This window comes from Maniola jurtina, chromosome Z (assembly GCF_905333055.1).
Source record: "Maniola jurtina chromosome Z, ilManJurt1.1, whole genome shotgun sequence".
Classification (NCBI taxonomy): Eukaryota; Metazoa; Arthropoda; class Insecta; order Lepidoptera; family Nymphalidae; genus Maniola; species Maniola jurtina.
Window position 1 is genome coordinate 477,173 of NC_060058.1, and position 16,814 is coordinate 493,986.

General features: G+C 37.0%; 1 protein-coding gene across 1 annotated transcript in view; it reads left to right on the forward strand.

Annotated features, from left to right (window-relative positions):
• The first annotated feature begins 5,562 nt into the window (after positions 1-5,562).
• The window catches only part of LOC123880027 (sensory neuron membrane protein 2-like), a 29,580-nt gene continuing 18,328 nt past the window's right edge, over positions 5,563-16,814 (forward strand). Inside the window, exons 1-4 of the mRNA XM_045927912.1 lie at positions 5,563-5,717; positions 9,458-9,718; positions 10,828-11,072; positions 11,603-11,784. Coding sequence (XP_045783868.1) covers positions 5,622-5,717; positions 9,458-9,718; positions 10,828-11,072; positions 11,603-11,784 — 784 coding nt within the window. The 5' untranslated portion in view covers positions 5,563-5,621. The remainder of the gene's footprint in view (positions 5,718-9,457; positions 9,719-10,827; positions 11,073-11,602; positions 11,785-16,814) is intronic.

Consider the following 16,814-nt stretch of genomic DNA (forward strand, 5'->3'; position numbering starts at 1 on the left):
ATATTTCAACAGAAATCTTGAAAACCAGACATAGATATTAGTTATTTCATAGAGTTTTTCATAGAGTTCAATTGGTTAGTATTCAAATTCGAGACAGGATAAAAGACATGAAGTACACGCATGTCTTAAACATTATAAAAACACTTCTGAAAAAGCGAGATATTTTTAAACTTGTTTATTTATATTTGAAACCACTTTATTGCTTTTATAGATTACAGAATACTACAGAGAGTCAAACTACGTCTGTTTGGAGCCCACTACGAAAAAACTCCTCTTAAATTCACAGCGCTTATCATTGCGTCTAGGAAATAGCACACTCTGTATTGAAAATTCATTTTTTAAGGACTTTTAAACTGCTTTTAATTATTGCAAACATAATATTTTATTTAAAAAAATTTAATTGTATGTTTTAAAGAATAAAATTACTTGCATGTTTTATTTTATTAAATTGTAAACTAATATTATAAATTTATGACTGAGTAGTAAATTTTGTTCATAATTTTAAGAAACCTGGTCGGATTAATAAAATCGTTTTATCGTATATTTTCTACGATGTTATTCGTAAGTAACCTATCGTGGTTATTTTTAAGCTAAGCTAATTTTTTTAATTATTTATATGGGTCCCTGACGTACAATAAATGTTTTAATTTTATTTATTATTAATTATACTTTTACGGTTTCCACTTACCCCATTCATTAATGTAGTACAGTTGGAATTAAATCTACTATTAACTGAAGATTGAATTATTATGTTAAAATAGTAAGCTATTTGACTAATTTTTGGAAATCTTTTTAACTATTATTTATTACATAATAAACACACTTCATTGATATTTCACAGTTGTTCACACAATGTGAACCTCAGTTCACTTGATTACTAGCAAGTGACGTCATACGTGTCATGTGACCAGCGCCATTACAGAAATCTCGTTTTTGGCGCGGTCTTCGAAACTTAAACTTTATCATTGATTTTAATTCTACAATAGATCTTCCGAAAAATATCAATTTAGTGTGCTTATTATGTAAAATAAAGAATAATTAGAAATGATTTCCAAAAATTACTCAGATAGCCTACTATTAATATACTTACATAATTATTATGAGGACATAGCCCTAAAGATTACACTTACATTTTAATTTAATTATAGTTGAATGTAAACAATTTTTATTCTTTTTGCAGGGACCATTGTGAATACAATGTAGTAAATATAGTCAATTCACTTTGGTTTGAGTTTACAGCAGAAATAGCGTGAGTCTTATACAAAATAAGACAAATTGATTTAAATATTTTTTTCTGGCAAATATTTTGATGCTAACTGTACTAGCTTTCGTTTTATCATTATGTGTAATTTCATAATTGTTAGTTTTTAAAAACTTGACTATTGATGTGATCTCAGTAGTTGGAGACGTACGCGTTTAGTTAATTCGCGCGGTCTCAAAACTATTTTAACGTACCTTGTACGTTGTCAAAATGTTAACAGAAAAATGTTAGGTGCAACGCAAACCGGCAGGGCTGAAAACAACTCCAACTAATGCTTCATACCTTCATTTATTTTTACATAATTATATATGGTGAATTATACATATGGCGAATGGCGCGTGTCCTTGTTTTATTTTCATGTATAAGGCTTTTAAGGAACACCCTGGAAAGTTCCTCATTTCAACTGTATGTCGAAGTAGGTAATGAAGCGTTGTGTTCAGGTTGTTATCAAAAGATTTTTGTTTCCACACGAATGTATGCGTGGGCCCTAACGCGGCATACTACGAATGGCATATAAATATATATTTTAACATTTATAAGACAAGTTTTAAGGTTTCATTAGTTATTTCGTTCTTAGGGATTATTTACTTGGGACGGATTTTAAATCTCCAACTGGAATAAAGACGTTTTGACAGTTTTTTGTACATGAAATCTGTCAGAAGGTCTTTATTCGTTAGTTAAAAATTATCATTGAAAAATTCGCCAATACGACAAAAAGTATTTGGCAGAAGTAAACCGCACGTTTTACTTTCGAACTGGTTTTTCGTTCGCCGAATAGATTTTAACTACCGAACAATTATTGTCATATTTTAACAGGTCAATATTATAAGAAAGGTCAGTAATTAATAAATTATATATCCCATTGGGTTGTGATTACCAGACCTAGGAAATGACTATTTTAAATTTTGGCGATTGAAAAATCGGCTCTTGATTTTAATTTTAATTTTAAAAGGACACAAAGAAATAATAATGGTGCTGATTCGGATGGTAACTAATTTTTATCTTTTTAAATCGTATACCTTAGCAATGTAATAACTAATTAGAAAAGGACGGAAAAACTAATTTTAGTTTAAATTTGTAGAGAAGCTCTTAATATTAAGTTGTTAAATTCAATTAAATTCATTTTCCGTCCTTTTTCTAGCCACACTAAAAAGAAAAAGATGCATGCAGATACTCTAAATTTAGTTTAGAGAAAGACATCAGAATCGACGCCACTATATATAAAAAATATAAAATACTTATTTTAATTTTTTTTTAATACAAAAAGGGAAATAAGCATGGCAATAACCGCACCTACGTACATTTTTCTGTTAGTATTCCGTAATATTTACGCTCAAATTGATTTTAAAAGTAAACTATATTGTGTATGTTGTATGTACTTGCGAACTGTCAATTATTTATCTGTCAAACATTTTAATACCTACTATTATTATATAATATTAATATTGAATAAAGATTTTAAGTGTCTCTCGTGTTTAATTCATTGAAGTAAGTTAATACATTGGTTAGTATCTATAGAAGAGCTATTTCAAAACAATATAAGGTTGAAAACTAAAACCTGACTGCGATCGTCTTAATACACGCTAAATATTATAGTAAAATTGTTTTTCTGTCGCTTGGTATGCTTTAATGTTGTAGGACATTCATATTTATGAACTCTGAATTTTTTCCTCTTTCATTTGACACCCCACTCGATACAATAGCAAAAAAAATTTTGGAGATCCCTCTTTTTTCATGTAACATCCGTTAGGTTATATTTTTTGGGTATAAAATGTAGCCTATGTCATCCGGACCTTTACAACGAATTGATTGACACCTCATTCGTCAAAATCGGCCCAGTAGTTTGGGCGCTACGGTCGAACACACAGAATCTGGATACCTGGATACACACATACATATACATAGACTGCTAAACCCTTTAACCCTTCCTTTTGGCTTTGCCGCAGTCGGGTAAAAATCTATGAAGCTATCAAAATTATTAATAACTAGCCGTAAGCTGACACCCACGACTTCGTCTTTGTAAGTTGGGTTTTTAATCATGTGGGAACTCTGACTTTCTTGAATCCGGGATGCAAACTATCTCTACCTAAAGGTAGGCTACCTTTGATTTCGTCAAAATCGTGAAAATTTTAGAAATAAGATAACTATACCAAGTGGGGTATCATATGGAAGGGCTCTACCTGTATATTCTAAAACAGATTTTATTTATTTTTTTGCATAATAGCTTTTTATTTATTGTGCAAAATGTCGAAAAAAAATACGCGAATACGGAACCCTCGGTGCGTGAGTCTGACTCGCACTAGGTCGGTTTTTTAATAAGTATCACTGTACGATGCGCATACGCAGTCATGCGCCTCGTGTTCAGATTGGAGTATTTGTTTTGCGTGCACTATGTCTCTTGTACGCGACAGGTCGAGGTGGCAATTGGCGTAGGGACGCCCCGCACGGACAGCCCCCGCGGTTATCCGGTACGGGTATCACGGGCGACGTCCGTTGTGCAGGGTGTCCCTTCGCCTCATACCCCGATTAGCATTTCGATCTGTTGCGTACTATATTATCTACTTTGGCTACTTGGTACTGTAGGTACAAATAATAACAGATACAAGTAGGTATTTTTAAATATTTTGATAAGATTTCTCTTAAGCAATAGGTGATAAAGGTAAATTGGTACATCTTATCGCTGTTAGCGAATAAATAATTAACATCATAATCAGTGATTAGTAATAATCCGTGTACTTACGATTACTCCATCAGTATCGAGTGGTTCTGTGGGTAAGTACTTTTTAAAATATTTATGTACCTATGCGACTATTAAAATTTAAAGGGCATCCTGTACAGGAAAGATTTAATATGGGTTTAAATGTGCAATCGGTTTTGTAAAACTTTTATTTAACAAAGGAATAGAAGGAAGTAGGAATGTGAAAAAAAAAAACTTAATATGAAAGATTCGGAGGAGAACCAAGGTCATCGAATTAACCCAAACCATCAGCAAGCTAAAGGGTTATACTTTTCGTAGGGCCGATGGTTGTAAAGGCCATTTCAATTTCCTTTGAACCGAAAAAAAAGTTGAAAAAACTATAACCCGACTACGGAAAAAATGAGACAACTTGAACCCGACTTGGTACAAGTAAAATAAAGTAAAAAGAAAGAAACAAGATTGTCAAGGAACCCTAATAATTTAATTTATAATTTATCAATTGATTATTGTGCATTTATCACAATCGTGAGGGGAGGGAGTACCAGGTGTGTACTGAGATAGATACACTAATTAATTAGTTGTAATAAATTGATTAGTAAATACCTAAAATGTGTAATTTGGTTGCGGGTATAACGGTCACCGTGGTGGGGGTTGTGCTGGTGGTGCTCACGTGTTCTCTGAGCTTCACCGTGGTCCCTGATCTTGTCGAGAGCATTATAATAAGTGTAAGTCAAAGTCAAAGACAAAGTCAAATGATTCTTCTTGTAAAGCCATCTCCTATCGCTGCTGCGCGGAATAGCTACTCTTCCCGTACCTACCTCTAGAGTCAATTCTATTCAAGGGGCCCCACGGCTCTCGAGGGCTGAAAGAAAAATTCCAACTCCTTTTATCAAATTGCGAATACCCAGACTTGATTTTGGGGGTTAAAAAGATAACAAATATGCGCCTCCTATGTGTATAGTGCTTTTAAAAATACCTATTCAACGATGTAGCTAACATTTTTTTCGACTTTCAATTTTCACAGGCAAATGGATGGGACCATAAAGACCATAAACACTGCCATACCCCTTTTAGCCCGCTTAGACTGCATCATCACTTACCACCAAATGAGACTGTGGTCACGGGCTAACTTGTAGGTATCTGGATAAAACAAAGACCATCGCCCTGTTATATATCTATCTATTTTAGGAGGTGCAGCTCGAAAACAACACGGAGCAATGGGAGCGCTTCGAGTCGATTCCTTTCGGGCTGACGTTCAATGTCCGGATATTCAACATCAGCAACCCTAGCGAGGTCCTTGCGGGCGGCGTGCCAGTGGTCATCGAGACCGGACCTTATGTTTACAAGTAGGTTTTATTGACTCGGCCAACTACAAGTCATAGGCTACATTTTATTATGAACAAAATCAATTTGGTAGCTGATGGTAGCTGATGTAACATCCAAACACCGGTCAAGTGCGAATCGGACTCGCGCACGAGGGGTTCCTTGCCACAAGTAATAAGTAATAACAATATTTAGTTACTATATTTTTAATTTTCATTCTTGCCATTTTGAAAATTTGCTGATTTGTTACGGGCCCGACTCAACAGTGATGGTTTTTTTAAAACTTATTTTAGGTCTTATCAAAGTCGGATCATAGAGGGCGTGGAGGGCGACAAAGTGATGTACCGCAAGAAGGAGTACCTAGAGTTCGACGCCGAGGCCTCTTTCCCTCTCTCACTCGACGACAAAGTGACCATAGTCAACGTGGCTTACCATGTGAGTATGAACCCAACGACCTTTATACAGAGCTCAATAAGGTGAATAGTTAGGACGACGGGGTGCCTTTTTGAAAAATAGTGCGTATTGAGCCTAAGCATTGTATAGAAGCAGGCATTAGGTACTTTGCGGAAATTCTTGTTATACAAAGAATCAAAAGCTTAATCCATAATTAATATTATAAATGCGAAAGTGTGTCTGTCTGTCTGTCTGCTACCTTTTCACGGTCCAACAGCTTAACCGATTTTGATGAAAGGTACAGAGTTAGCTTACGTCCCAAGGAAGGACATAGGCTACTTTTTATCCCGGGAAATATTTCCGGGATAAAAATCCCGGGGGTTATTTTTACAGAATATGTATTTTTATTGTTGCTATAACAGATAATAAAAATTGAAAAAAAAAAAATTAAAAGAAAAGAAACTATTTTAAAGCGTTATCTATTGACAAGTTGCTGCTAATCATAAAAGTTTCAACGCTCGTCGCTAGACTTAGTTTTTACCTTGCCGTTAGATGACGCTTTATAGTTTTTGCGGTACTTTTCAAACGTAATATTTCTTGTACTCGGATGGCCCTTCGTGCGCAAGTCCGCCCCGCACTTGACCGATTTTTATGTTGTTTTTATTTACTCTTTGATCGAGCGAATTGATTTCAGTTAATTCTTAGGTATGCAATATGCATATAGCGACTGCTCTTTACTTTTTTTTGCTTATGAGTATTAATATTTTACAACAAAACTATAACTTCGCGACAGGTCGCCATGGCAACCGGGGTGGGGACGCCCCGCACACCCGCACAGCCCCCGCGCTAACCCGGTGCGGGATAGCGCGGGTGACGTGCGGGTGTGCGGAGCGTCCTCCCGCCTCATACCCCGATTGCCATGTCGACCTGTCGCGTATTATAGGCACCTGATGAGCGTTTTCACATTGGCGACGGTCAACGAATTAAACGCTGGAGTAAAATTGTTTTTTGTCGATTTGCATATTTGTTTCATATTGTATTATACCAATGACTTTTTGTATACTATACTAATTATTTTTACCACTCGATACAATTTTTTCAAAAAAATTCCACAGGCCTCCACTTTTTTAGGGTTTCGTTCCTCAAAAGGAAAAAACGGAACCCTTAAATAGGTCTGTCTGTCCATCTGGCTGTTGTGTCTGTCAAGAAAGCCTACAGGGTACTTCTCGTTGACCTCGAATCATGAAATTTGGCAGGTAGGTAGATCTTATACCACAACTAAAGGAAAAAATCCGAAAACCGTAAATATGTGGTTCATATAAAAATGTTGCCTACTTTATTTTGATCGAATAATAATACTTATGATTCATTAAATCGGATTACGGTTGAAACCGTATCATAATAACGAATTGACTGACACCTCATTCATCAAAATCGGTTAAGTAATTTATTCGCTATGGTGAAACATACCTACATAAATGCAACCATTCATACACACATGGGCCGCTAAAATCACAATCCTTCCTTTTTTTGCCTCTCCTTTTGGTTACTCTCTCTCGCAGGAACTTCGTTTATTTAAATATAAAAATTTAACTGATTCATGCGATTTTAATTGTAATTGTTAATTTTACCTTTTTCCTTTCAACGGTTCAACCACGTGCGATGAGAACAATTAGTCGCATTGTTTCACGCAATAATGATTACCGAAGTCAATTATTATCAGTTAGTTATCAAGGGCAGTCATCAGAGCAAAGCAAACAAAAACTTGTGATGTCTCAGTGGAATGTTTTTATAATATTTTGGGTCCACGGAGAGAAGTTAGTATATGGCTCTTTCTGAGTAATCCTATACAAATGACAAGGATAAAAAACTGGACTTGAATCATTTTGAGTATCCGACCACTTAATTACAAATGAATTAGGACTTCATTTTTTCTGTACCTACTACTCTAACCATCGATTTTGGAGCGCCACGCTAACCGAGATCTCTCTCTGTCAAAAAATCTGTCTCTGTCTGGAAAACATGGATTAGTTTGTGATTGGTTGGTGACTCGAAATGACTAACGCCCACTTGAGTTTTCCGTCTTTGTCATTTGTATGGGATTACGTAACAGAGAGAGCCCTGTAATAAGGTTGAAAATTATAGAGCGCACTTTGACTTTGCAAGGACTTAACTTCCAGTTAAAACGAGACAAAGTTATGCCAGCGGTAAAACGCTGAAGTAAAAGTGTTATAAGTCTGAGTAAAGTTAAAGTGCGCTCTATAGATCTCAGCCTAACTACTCTCGTCAAGAGATTATAGAATCTAGACAGATCTAAACCAAAGTGGGGCTACAAAACATGAAATTAGAATCATAAATAACCTGATACTGGCGAACGATTCAATCAAATTATAATGAAAATATTATATGAAATAAAAACCGGCCAAGTGCGAGTCAGACTCGCGCAATCAGACTCGAAAGTTCCGTACTCGGGTAATTTTTCCGACATTTTGCATGATAAATCAAAAACTGTTATGCATAAAAACAAATACAACAAATATGTTTTATTAGTACTATGTAAAGGTAAAGCCCTTTCATATAATACCCCACTTGGTATAGTTATCTTACTTTGGAAATTGAAACACATTTAATTTTTTTTTTTAATATTGTACCACAAATTCACGGTTTTCAGATTTATTCCTTTACTTGTGCTATAAAACCTACCTACTTGCGTAATGATTGTAGGTCCTACCCGTGTAGACAAGTGGCTTAGCTGTTCTACACAAATAAATGCACTTCATTTCAATTAATTTCATTTCAACATAGGTACTGCGTGAGACTCATTGCAATTTGCAACGCGTGTCGAGCATCAATTTGCAATAAAAATACTTACATACATCCATGCATCGCATAATATTATTTATTGATAATAAAGACACTGCGATAACTAAAGAATCTATTGATAAAATCCTTGAATGAATTTAATTCATCTAAGATAAAATCAAATCACTACGTTGACAAATTGTTTTTGTAATATAAAAACACATTTTGTGAAAATTTCAACTCTTTACCTATTACGGTTCATGAGACAGACACAGACAGACAGACGGATGCTGAGGCTTAAGGTCCCGTTTGTGCCTTTCTGTTACGGGACCTCAAAAATCATCTTGGTTACAATCATCAATGCCTCGCTGCGGTAATTTCGACGAGGTTTTAGATTTATTTTAATTTAGTTTTTATTTCATTATTTAGTTTTAATACCACAATCTCTTGTATGTAATAATTTATTACATAAAATACACACTGACATGGGTGGAATTCATTTAAACTGAATTCTGAGAGTGCAACATCAAAGGGAAATTCATTTCCAAACACATAATATTTACCTACCTCCAAGCTTTATTAATCCTAGGTCCAGCGAGCAGAAATACTCGGAATAAAGTCAATACTTTACAGTATAATTATATACATAATTATAGTGTGGGATGGACCAACGATATAAAGTGGCTGGCGAGAAGTGGCTGGATGAGGAAGATTGAGGACCGGAGGAAGGCTTATGTCCAACAGTGGATGTCCACAGCTTGATGATGATGATGATGATGATATAACAGTATTTAATGTCCTATGACAGTATTGACATGTGTACATAGATTATAGTGGTGATAATTAATTGCGTTAACTTAAAACTAAAGCTACGAGGGTTCCAAACGCGCCCAGGTCTGGGAAGAGCCCAAGAGGCATAGATTTGTACACGCTCTTTTCGACTCGCACTTGATCGATTTTTAATCCTTTTGTTGTTCCAGAACATTCTCCAAATGGCAGAGACGTTGTTTCCTACACTAATGAACCTCCTGCCATTGGCAATGGGCGGAGTGTTCGGGGTCCACAACAGTCCCATAATGACCGTCAGGGTCGGAGACTTGCTGTTCGATGGCATCCCCATCTGCAAGGACCCTGGGTTACTTGGAAGCATCGCGTGCAACCAGATAAGACCTTTGGCAGCTGATGTACAGAACATCGAGGAGCTAGAGGATGGTTCTCTAGAATTCACCATTCTCAGATTTGTACGTATCATAGTTTTGTGTCATCATCATCCTGATCAACACATCGCCGGCCGGCATCACATCTTTAAGAACATTATGGGGAACTCTCAGGCATGCAGGTTTCCTTACGATGTTTTCCTTCGCCGTTAACAGGGCTCTCTCCGTCACTCGTTTCATACAATCGTAGTTCCAATTTCATTTGAATATTAAGCAGCCAAAGTCCATGAAATTTTGCAGACATATTCTAGAAACTAATATCTATGTCTGTGGTTTTCCAGATTTCTGTTAAAATATTCGGTTTCAAAGTTACGCGGTCTTAAAAATTTTCATACAATTCTTTGAGCCCCTGTAATTTTAAAACTACATATTTTTAGAAAAATCTAAAACACCACAGACACGGATATTAGTTTCTAGAATATGTCTGCAAAATTTCATGGACTTTGGTTGCTTAATATTCAAATGAAATTGGAACTACGATTGTATGGAGTAAGTGACGGAGACAGCCCTGATATTTAATTGGTTAAAACGCACATATTTCCGAAAAGTAAGAGGTGCGTGTCCGGGATCGAGCCCAGACCTCCAGGAAAAAGGCCGACGTCCTTGAGGACCTCTGTCACTCGCTCAGTTTTAAGTATTTGACCACTCGCACTTGGCCGGTTTTTTTCTTGTTTTGTCCTACTTATGATATTATAAACGCGAAAGTTTGTTGTATCGATGGATGTTCGTTACTCTTTCACGCAAAACTACTGGACGGATTTGGCTGAAATTTGGAATGTAGATAGATTATAACAATAAATAAATAAAAAGCCTTTATTATCTAATACGATTTCCAAATACATACGATGATGTAGTTAGGTATTTATAAATTCATCATACTCAAAACAATATATCAATTCATAATATCAGTTCATTCATCGTCATAGTAAAAATTAATAGGTATTTAATGTCTAAATTTATGTTTAAAGTTTTAGTTTATATTGATATATTATACCCGGGATTAATACATAGGCTGCTTTTTATCCCGAAAAATCCACGGGATTTTTAAAAATATAATAATCCACGGGAACGAAGTCGCAGGCATCAGCTATTTTGTAATAAAGTTTTCTATCTAATCTGGTGTGTTTGAACAGAAACACGATAGACCGAGCGACCTGTACGTGGCCAGCCGCGGCGTGGACGACGTGATGGAGCTGGGTGTCATCCGGTCCTTCAACGGCTCCTCCCACCTCGACTACTGGCTCAACTCGGACACGGACGAGCAAGGTCGCGAGGTGCCCAGCGTGTGCAACATGCTCAACGGCACAGACGCGGGGATATTCCCGCCCTTCGTCAACAGGGACGAGCCACTCTACGCTTTCAACACTGATGTGTGCCGGTAGGTTTTTATTCTCATCTCTTCTTCTTCTTCGTCGTAACACTCTTGGCAGAGCGGTCGTCGTCATTTTTTTTCTGTTGTTGTAGCTGCAATCTGTCGACGACAATAAGCAGGTTAGTTGTGTTATCTGTTACTTTGCCAGACTGGAGGGCCACTGTCCTCAAGTCTGTACACTGCAAAGTATTAAGCACATTTGCCCGCTTCAGTTGCTTTAGTTTTTTAGCAGTTAATGGGCCAGTGAATTGGGGTGACTTTGCAGTCGCTCCCGATGTTTGTCTTTATATTTATCAATTTCTTCGATCTCTGTTGGCATCTCCAGATATTGATGTATTTCCGCGTTGCGATCAAACCACGGATGGTTGGCAATATCACAAAGTGACGCCTTTTTTCTTTTATAACGGGTAAATACTGCGATGGTTGCTCAGTGACTGCAGTGCAATGTTTTCCTTCACCGTTGAAGGGAGTGACATTTAATTGCTTAAAACGGACTACCTTTCTTTACCTTATCACCTTATCTTTTTTGTGACTAGGTCAGCGGAACTCCGGTACCAATACGACACGTCGTACAAAGACATACCAGTGGCGAGGTTCGCGGCCAACGATTGGTTCTTGGATAACCACCAGGGCTGCTTCTGCCTCAACAAGACGCGCGGTATCAACCGTGACGATGGGTGTCTCCTGTCCGGTGCTATGGAGATGTTCACCTGTATAGGTAAGTCCAAGGTTCAATCCCGTGGAAGCGAACATATGTTATCAGGGCTCCGTACCCAAAGAAAAAAAAAAGCCGGCCAATTGTGAGGGTTCCGTACTCGGGTATTTTTTCGGCATTTTGCTCGATAAATCAAAAACTATTATGCATTTAAAAATGAACAAATATCTGTATTAGAATGTACAGGTAAAACCCTTTCATATGATACCCCACTTGGTATATAGTTATGTTACTTGGTTAATTTTTTTTTGTGATGTAAATAACAAATTCTCAATTTTCGGATTTTTTGTTTTCTGCACGTAGCCAGCGTAGTAGACTATGGCCACATCGTTCTCATTCTGAGAGGACAGCCATGTTCAGTACTCAGCCGGCGATATTTTTGTTGATGATGATAATCACACTAATATTATAAAGGAGAAAGTTTGTATATGTGTGCGTGTGTGTGTGTGTGTGTGTGTATGTTTGTTACTCCTTCACGCAAAAACTACTGGACGGATGGGGCTGAAATTTAGGATGGAGATAGATTATACCCTGGATTAGCACATAGGCTACTTTTTATCCCGGAAAATCAAAGAGTTCCCATGGGAATTTTAAAAAACCTACAACCACGCGAACGAAGTCACGGGTATCAGCTAGTAATTGATAATGATTATCGCAAGAAAACTACTACGGGGTCATGACCTTCAGCAAGGAGGAAAACGACGCAGAAAGAGTGTGCTTTTAGCTACCTGCATACTTATTCAATTTATAGCTTTTTGGAAAGTCGATTTTATAATCCATAAAAAGACTTCGGAGTCTGATAGGTGTTATATTATATCCACAACAACTTTCTCGAAAGTAGGTATAGTACGCGACAGGTTGAGATGGCAATCGGGGTAAGAGGCGGGGGACGCCACACTGTGCTGACTGCTGGTGTGCGCGACGTCCCCACCCCGATTGCCGTGTCGACCTGTAGCGAGCTATATCTAGATACTTATTTAAGAGGAGTCTCTCCGTCACTCGCTTCATACAAATGTAGTTCCAATTTCATTTGAATATTAAGCAACCAAAGTCCATGAAATTTTGCAGACATATTCTAGAAACTAATATCTTTGTCTGTGGTTTTCCATATTTCTGTTAAAATATTCGGTTTCAAAGTTACGCGGTCTTAAAAATTTACATACAAATCTTTGAGCCCTTGTAATTTTAAAATTACATATTTTTAGAAAAATCTAAAACACCACAGACACAGATATTAGTTTCTAGAATATGTCTGCCATGGACTTTGGTTGCTTAATATTCAAAAGAAATTGGAACTACGATTGTATGAAGCGAGTGACGGAGAGAGCCCTGTTAATTTACAGCTTTTTGGAAAGTCGATATTTTTATAATCCATAAAAGGACTTGGGAGTCTGGCACGAGTAATATCCACAACAACTTTCTCGCAAGTACCAACCTACCTACGTACACTCAAAAGTCAGTTATTGGTAAATTCGGTAACATTTATTAATCATTTTAGGCGTAAAGTGAGATTTTTAGTAATTTCGTACTTCAAAAGGAAAAGAAGAATGCTGTAAGGAGTTGTATCCCTAAATCCTGCTGATCCCACGGGATTTTTAAAGGATTGTCCGTCTAAATGTTTTTCTGCGGTACAGAACAAGTTGCATCCCGGTGACGGGCTATTACGGATAGACTACTTTTGTCCTGGGAATAATCAAGAGTTCCCACGGGATTTCTAAAAACTTAAATCCACGCGGGGGAAGCTGCGGACATCAGCTATTTTATTAATAAGTAGGTATAGACTAGAGTATAGATATAGATGCCTGGATAAGTAGATAGGTATAGATTCCGAGCCATACGACCGCTATAATATTATTACGATGATCGCATCCTGTTCGGGAAGTCGAGGGTTCAATCCCGAGCACGACTGACTTTTTTTTCTTTTTTATCATCCAAAATCACAAAAAAGTTAAACTTTACAATCCTTGATTCCTATTCTAAGACAAACCATATTTTAAAAAAACGTGTTAAAATGTTAATTCAAAATATTTTCACGCTGATACTAAAATAATAATTAGTTAATAATATAGTATTAGTGCCATTTTATATTCTGTATGTAGTATTTAGAAAATTTATTTTGCTGTTATTTTTTTATTTGAGAATAATATTTAGGCGCAAAGGCCAGGGCGCGGTCTAAAAATTTAAAAGCCGCCGACGCCGGTTCAATGACCTCCCACCCTTAACACCGTTCTTGCACCCTCCTGGCATAGTTACCCTTTTTTGGAGATTACGAACATAGTGAAACTATTGTTTTTTACGTAAAAACAGCGCTGTGTTTTTTGTAAGTAAATAACACTTTACCTTAATAAACTTATGAAATAGATGTCGCTGTATACCGGTTTGATATTTAGGATATAGAATCATAATAAATTAATATCATAATTTCTATAATAATTAATTACTAAATTACTTAAAATCCTAAAATAATTATTTTAATTTTTTATAAGCCACTTAGAAAGTTCTTTTATTAAAAATAATAACGTTTTGAATAAAAAAAGAAATAAGTTCGTAGATTGCGCTATTAAAGTTTTTTCATTTTTGGTATATAAATAGAAGTTTCAACTTTCAGTCCTGCGGGAGTCCAATGCCTACGATGTAAAACAGTTCACGGAAGCTGTCCAAAGTTCCGACATCAGCATAATATCAGGCACTTATCACCCAAGGATGCCATACTAGTCATCAATTGTCATAATAAAGCATGGGTGACATTTAGAGATCGGCTAGCTGATCTCAGCACCACATTCGTAGGCACTATTGACTCCCTTTTGCCATTTCTGGATTTTTCAAACTGTCAGTCCGTTCGTCCGTCCCCACAAGTTAGTAACTGCGATTTCACCTGGTTGTAGGTGATGATGCAATCTAAGATTAGGGATGCAACGATATATATCGATACTAGCTGACGCCCGCGACTTCGTCCGCGTGGATTTAGGTTTTTCGAAATCCCGTGGGAACTCTTTGGCTTTCCGGGATAAAAAAGTAGCCTATGTGCTATTCCAGGATATTATTTATCTCCATTCCGAATTTCAGCCAAATCCGTCAAGTAGTTTTTGCGTGAAGGAGTAACAAACACACACACACACACACACACACACACACACACACACACACACACACACACACACACACACACACACACACACACACACACACACACACACACACACACACACACACACACACACACACACACACACACACACACACACACACACACACACACACACACACACACACACACACACACACACATACACACATACAAACTTTCGCCTTTATAATATTATAGTGTGAAGTGTGATTTTTTATAAATTATTGGTTTAAACCATAATAAACTACATACTGTTACTTTCAAATCTTGTAGATCTATACTCAAGTTGTTGTATGTTATAAATTGTTTATTGGTTAGTCCTTCAATCACGCTGCAACAGATATCATCATGATATTTTTATTTATTTATTCAGATACAAGTTAGCCCTTGTTCGTAATCTCACCTGGTGGTAAGTGATGATGCAGTCTAAGATGGAAGCGGGCTAATCTGAAATTAGTTTTTGTTAAAGGCGTGGAGAGTGGTATATGCAGTGGTATATTCTCAGGATTACGTAACCGAAGGGTATCAACGGGATCCAATTACTAAGACTCAGCTGCCGTCCACCCGTGTTTGTCAGCGGGCTGTATCTCGTGAACCGTAATAGGTATTATATGTATTTATTGCTATTGCCGCGAAAACAACAAAAAATTTAAAAATGGATGCCATGACAATTAAAAAAATGAAAGTTTTATTTCTTGTACGATGATACAGGGGAGGAACCCTTCATGTGCTAGTCCGACTTGCACTTGACTGATTTTTAGAATTCCGTACCTCGAAAGGAAAAATGGAACTTTTTTTCCTGATGCTGCAGGGTTAGGTACTGCCCACCTAAGTTATCAAGATTCAGGAAGTGTTCATAATGAATTAATATTGAAGATACCAAGCAATGACTTCATGCTTGGACTCTAAGTCTCAACTTCTTAACCCTGATGATGCAGGGTACAGCACTCCTAAACTATAGTTATTCAGGAACTGCAGATAGTGCAGTATTATTTGAAAAACCAAGCATAGACTACATCATTGAACTTCGGATCCAACTCCTCAATCCTGATGCTGCAAGGCACTGAACTCCCAAGCTGTGGGAATTCGGGAATTTCTCATGGTGAATTAATGTTTAAGGTATCAAACAACGGCTTCATGATTACACTCCAAGTCCGAACTCCTCAAACCTGATGATGCAGGGTACAGCACTCCTAAAACATAGAAATTCAGAAACTGTTCCTGGTGAAATAATATTGTAAGCGCCGAATATAAACTTTGTTTGATATAAACTGAAGATACTATATTTGGAATTGAGAATTAGATTTTATCCAGCTTAATTAATACAAGTGTAAATTAAAAATTTATAACACCCCCGACAAGTGAAGATTACAGTAACTAGAAAAGAGCTTTCAAACGGTTGAACCGATTTTCTTGGATGATAGCTAAGAACACTCTCGATAAAGCCACCTTTCAAACAAAAAAACTAAATTAAAACCGGTTCATTAGTTTAGGAGCTACGATGCCACAGACAGATACACAGATACACGCGTCAAACTTATAACACCCCTCTTTTTGGGTCGGGGGTTAATAAAACCTACCTACATATTTTGTGCCAACTAATCGAATTATGCAGACCGCCAAACACACATTCGCGATATCACGAATCATTTGCCGAAGCACGATAGTGGAGCTGAGCCATAAAGGCAGATGAGAGGCCGTCGGCTAACCTCCTGACCCCACACGCCGAAACACTCGCTAGACAAGACGCGACCCCGTCCTTGAATGTTGCAGCGCAATAGCCTTCCTTTCCCTATTATGATAACGTGCATACGAACTAAATTATGTGCTATATAGTTAATAACTAGCGCAACCACCCAAAGCGTGTATGTCGTTCCGTCAAGAGGCTCAGTATTTATCTCAATGA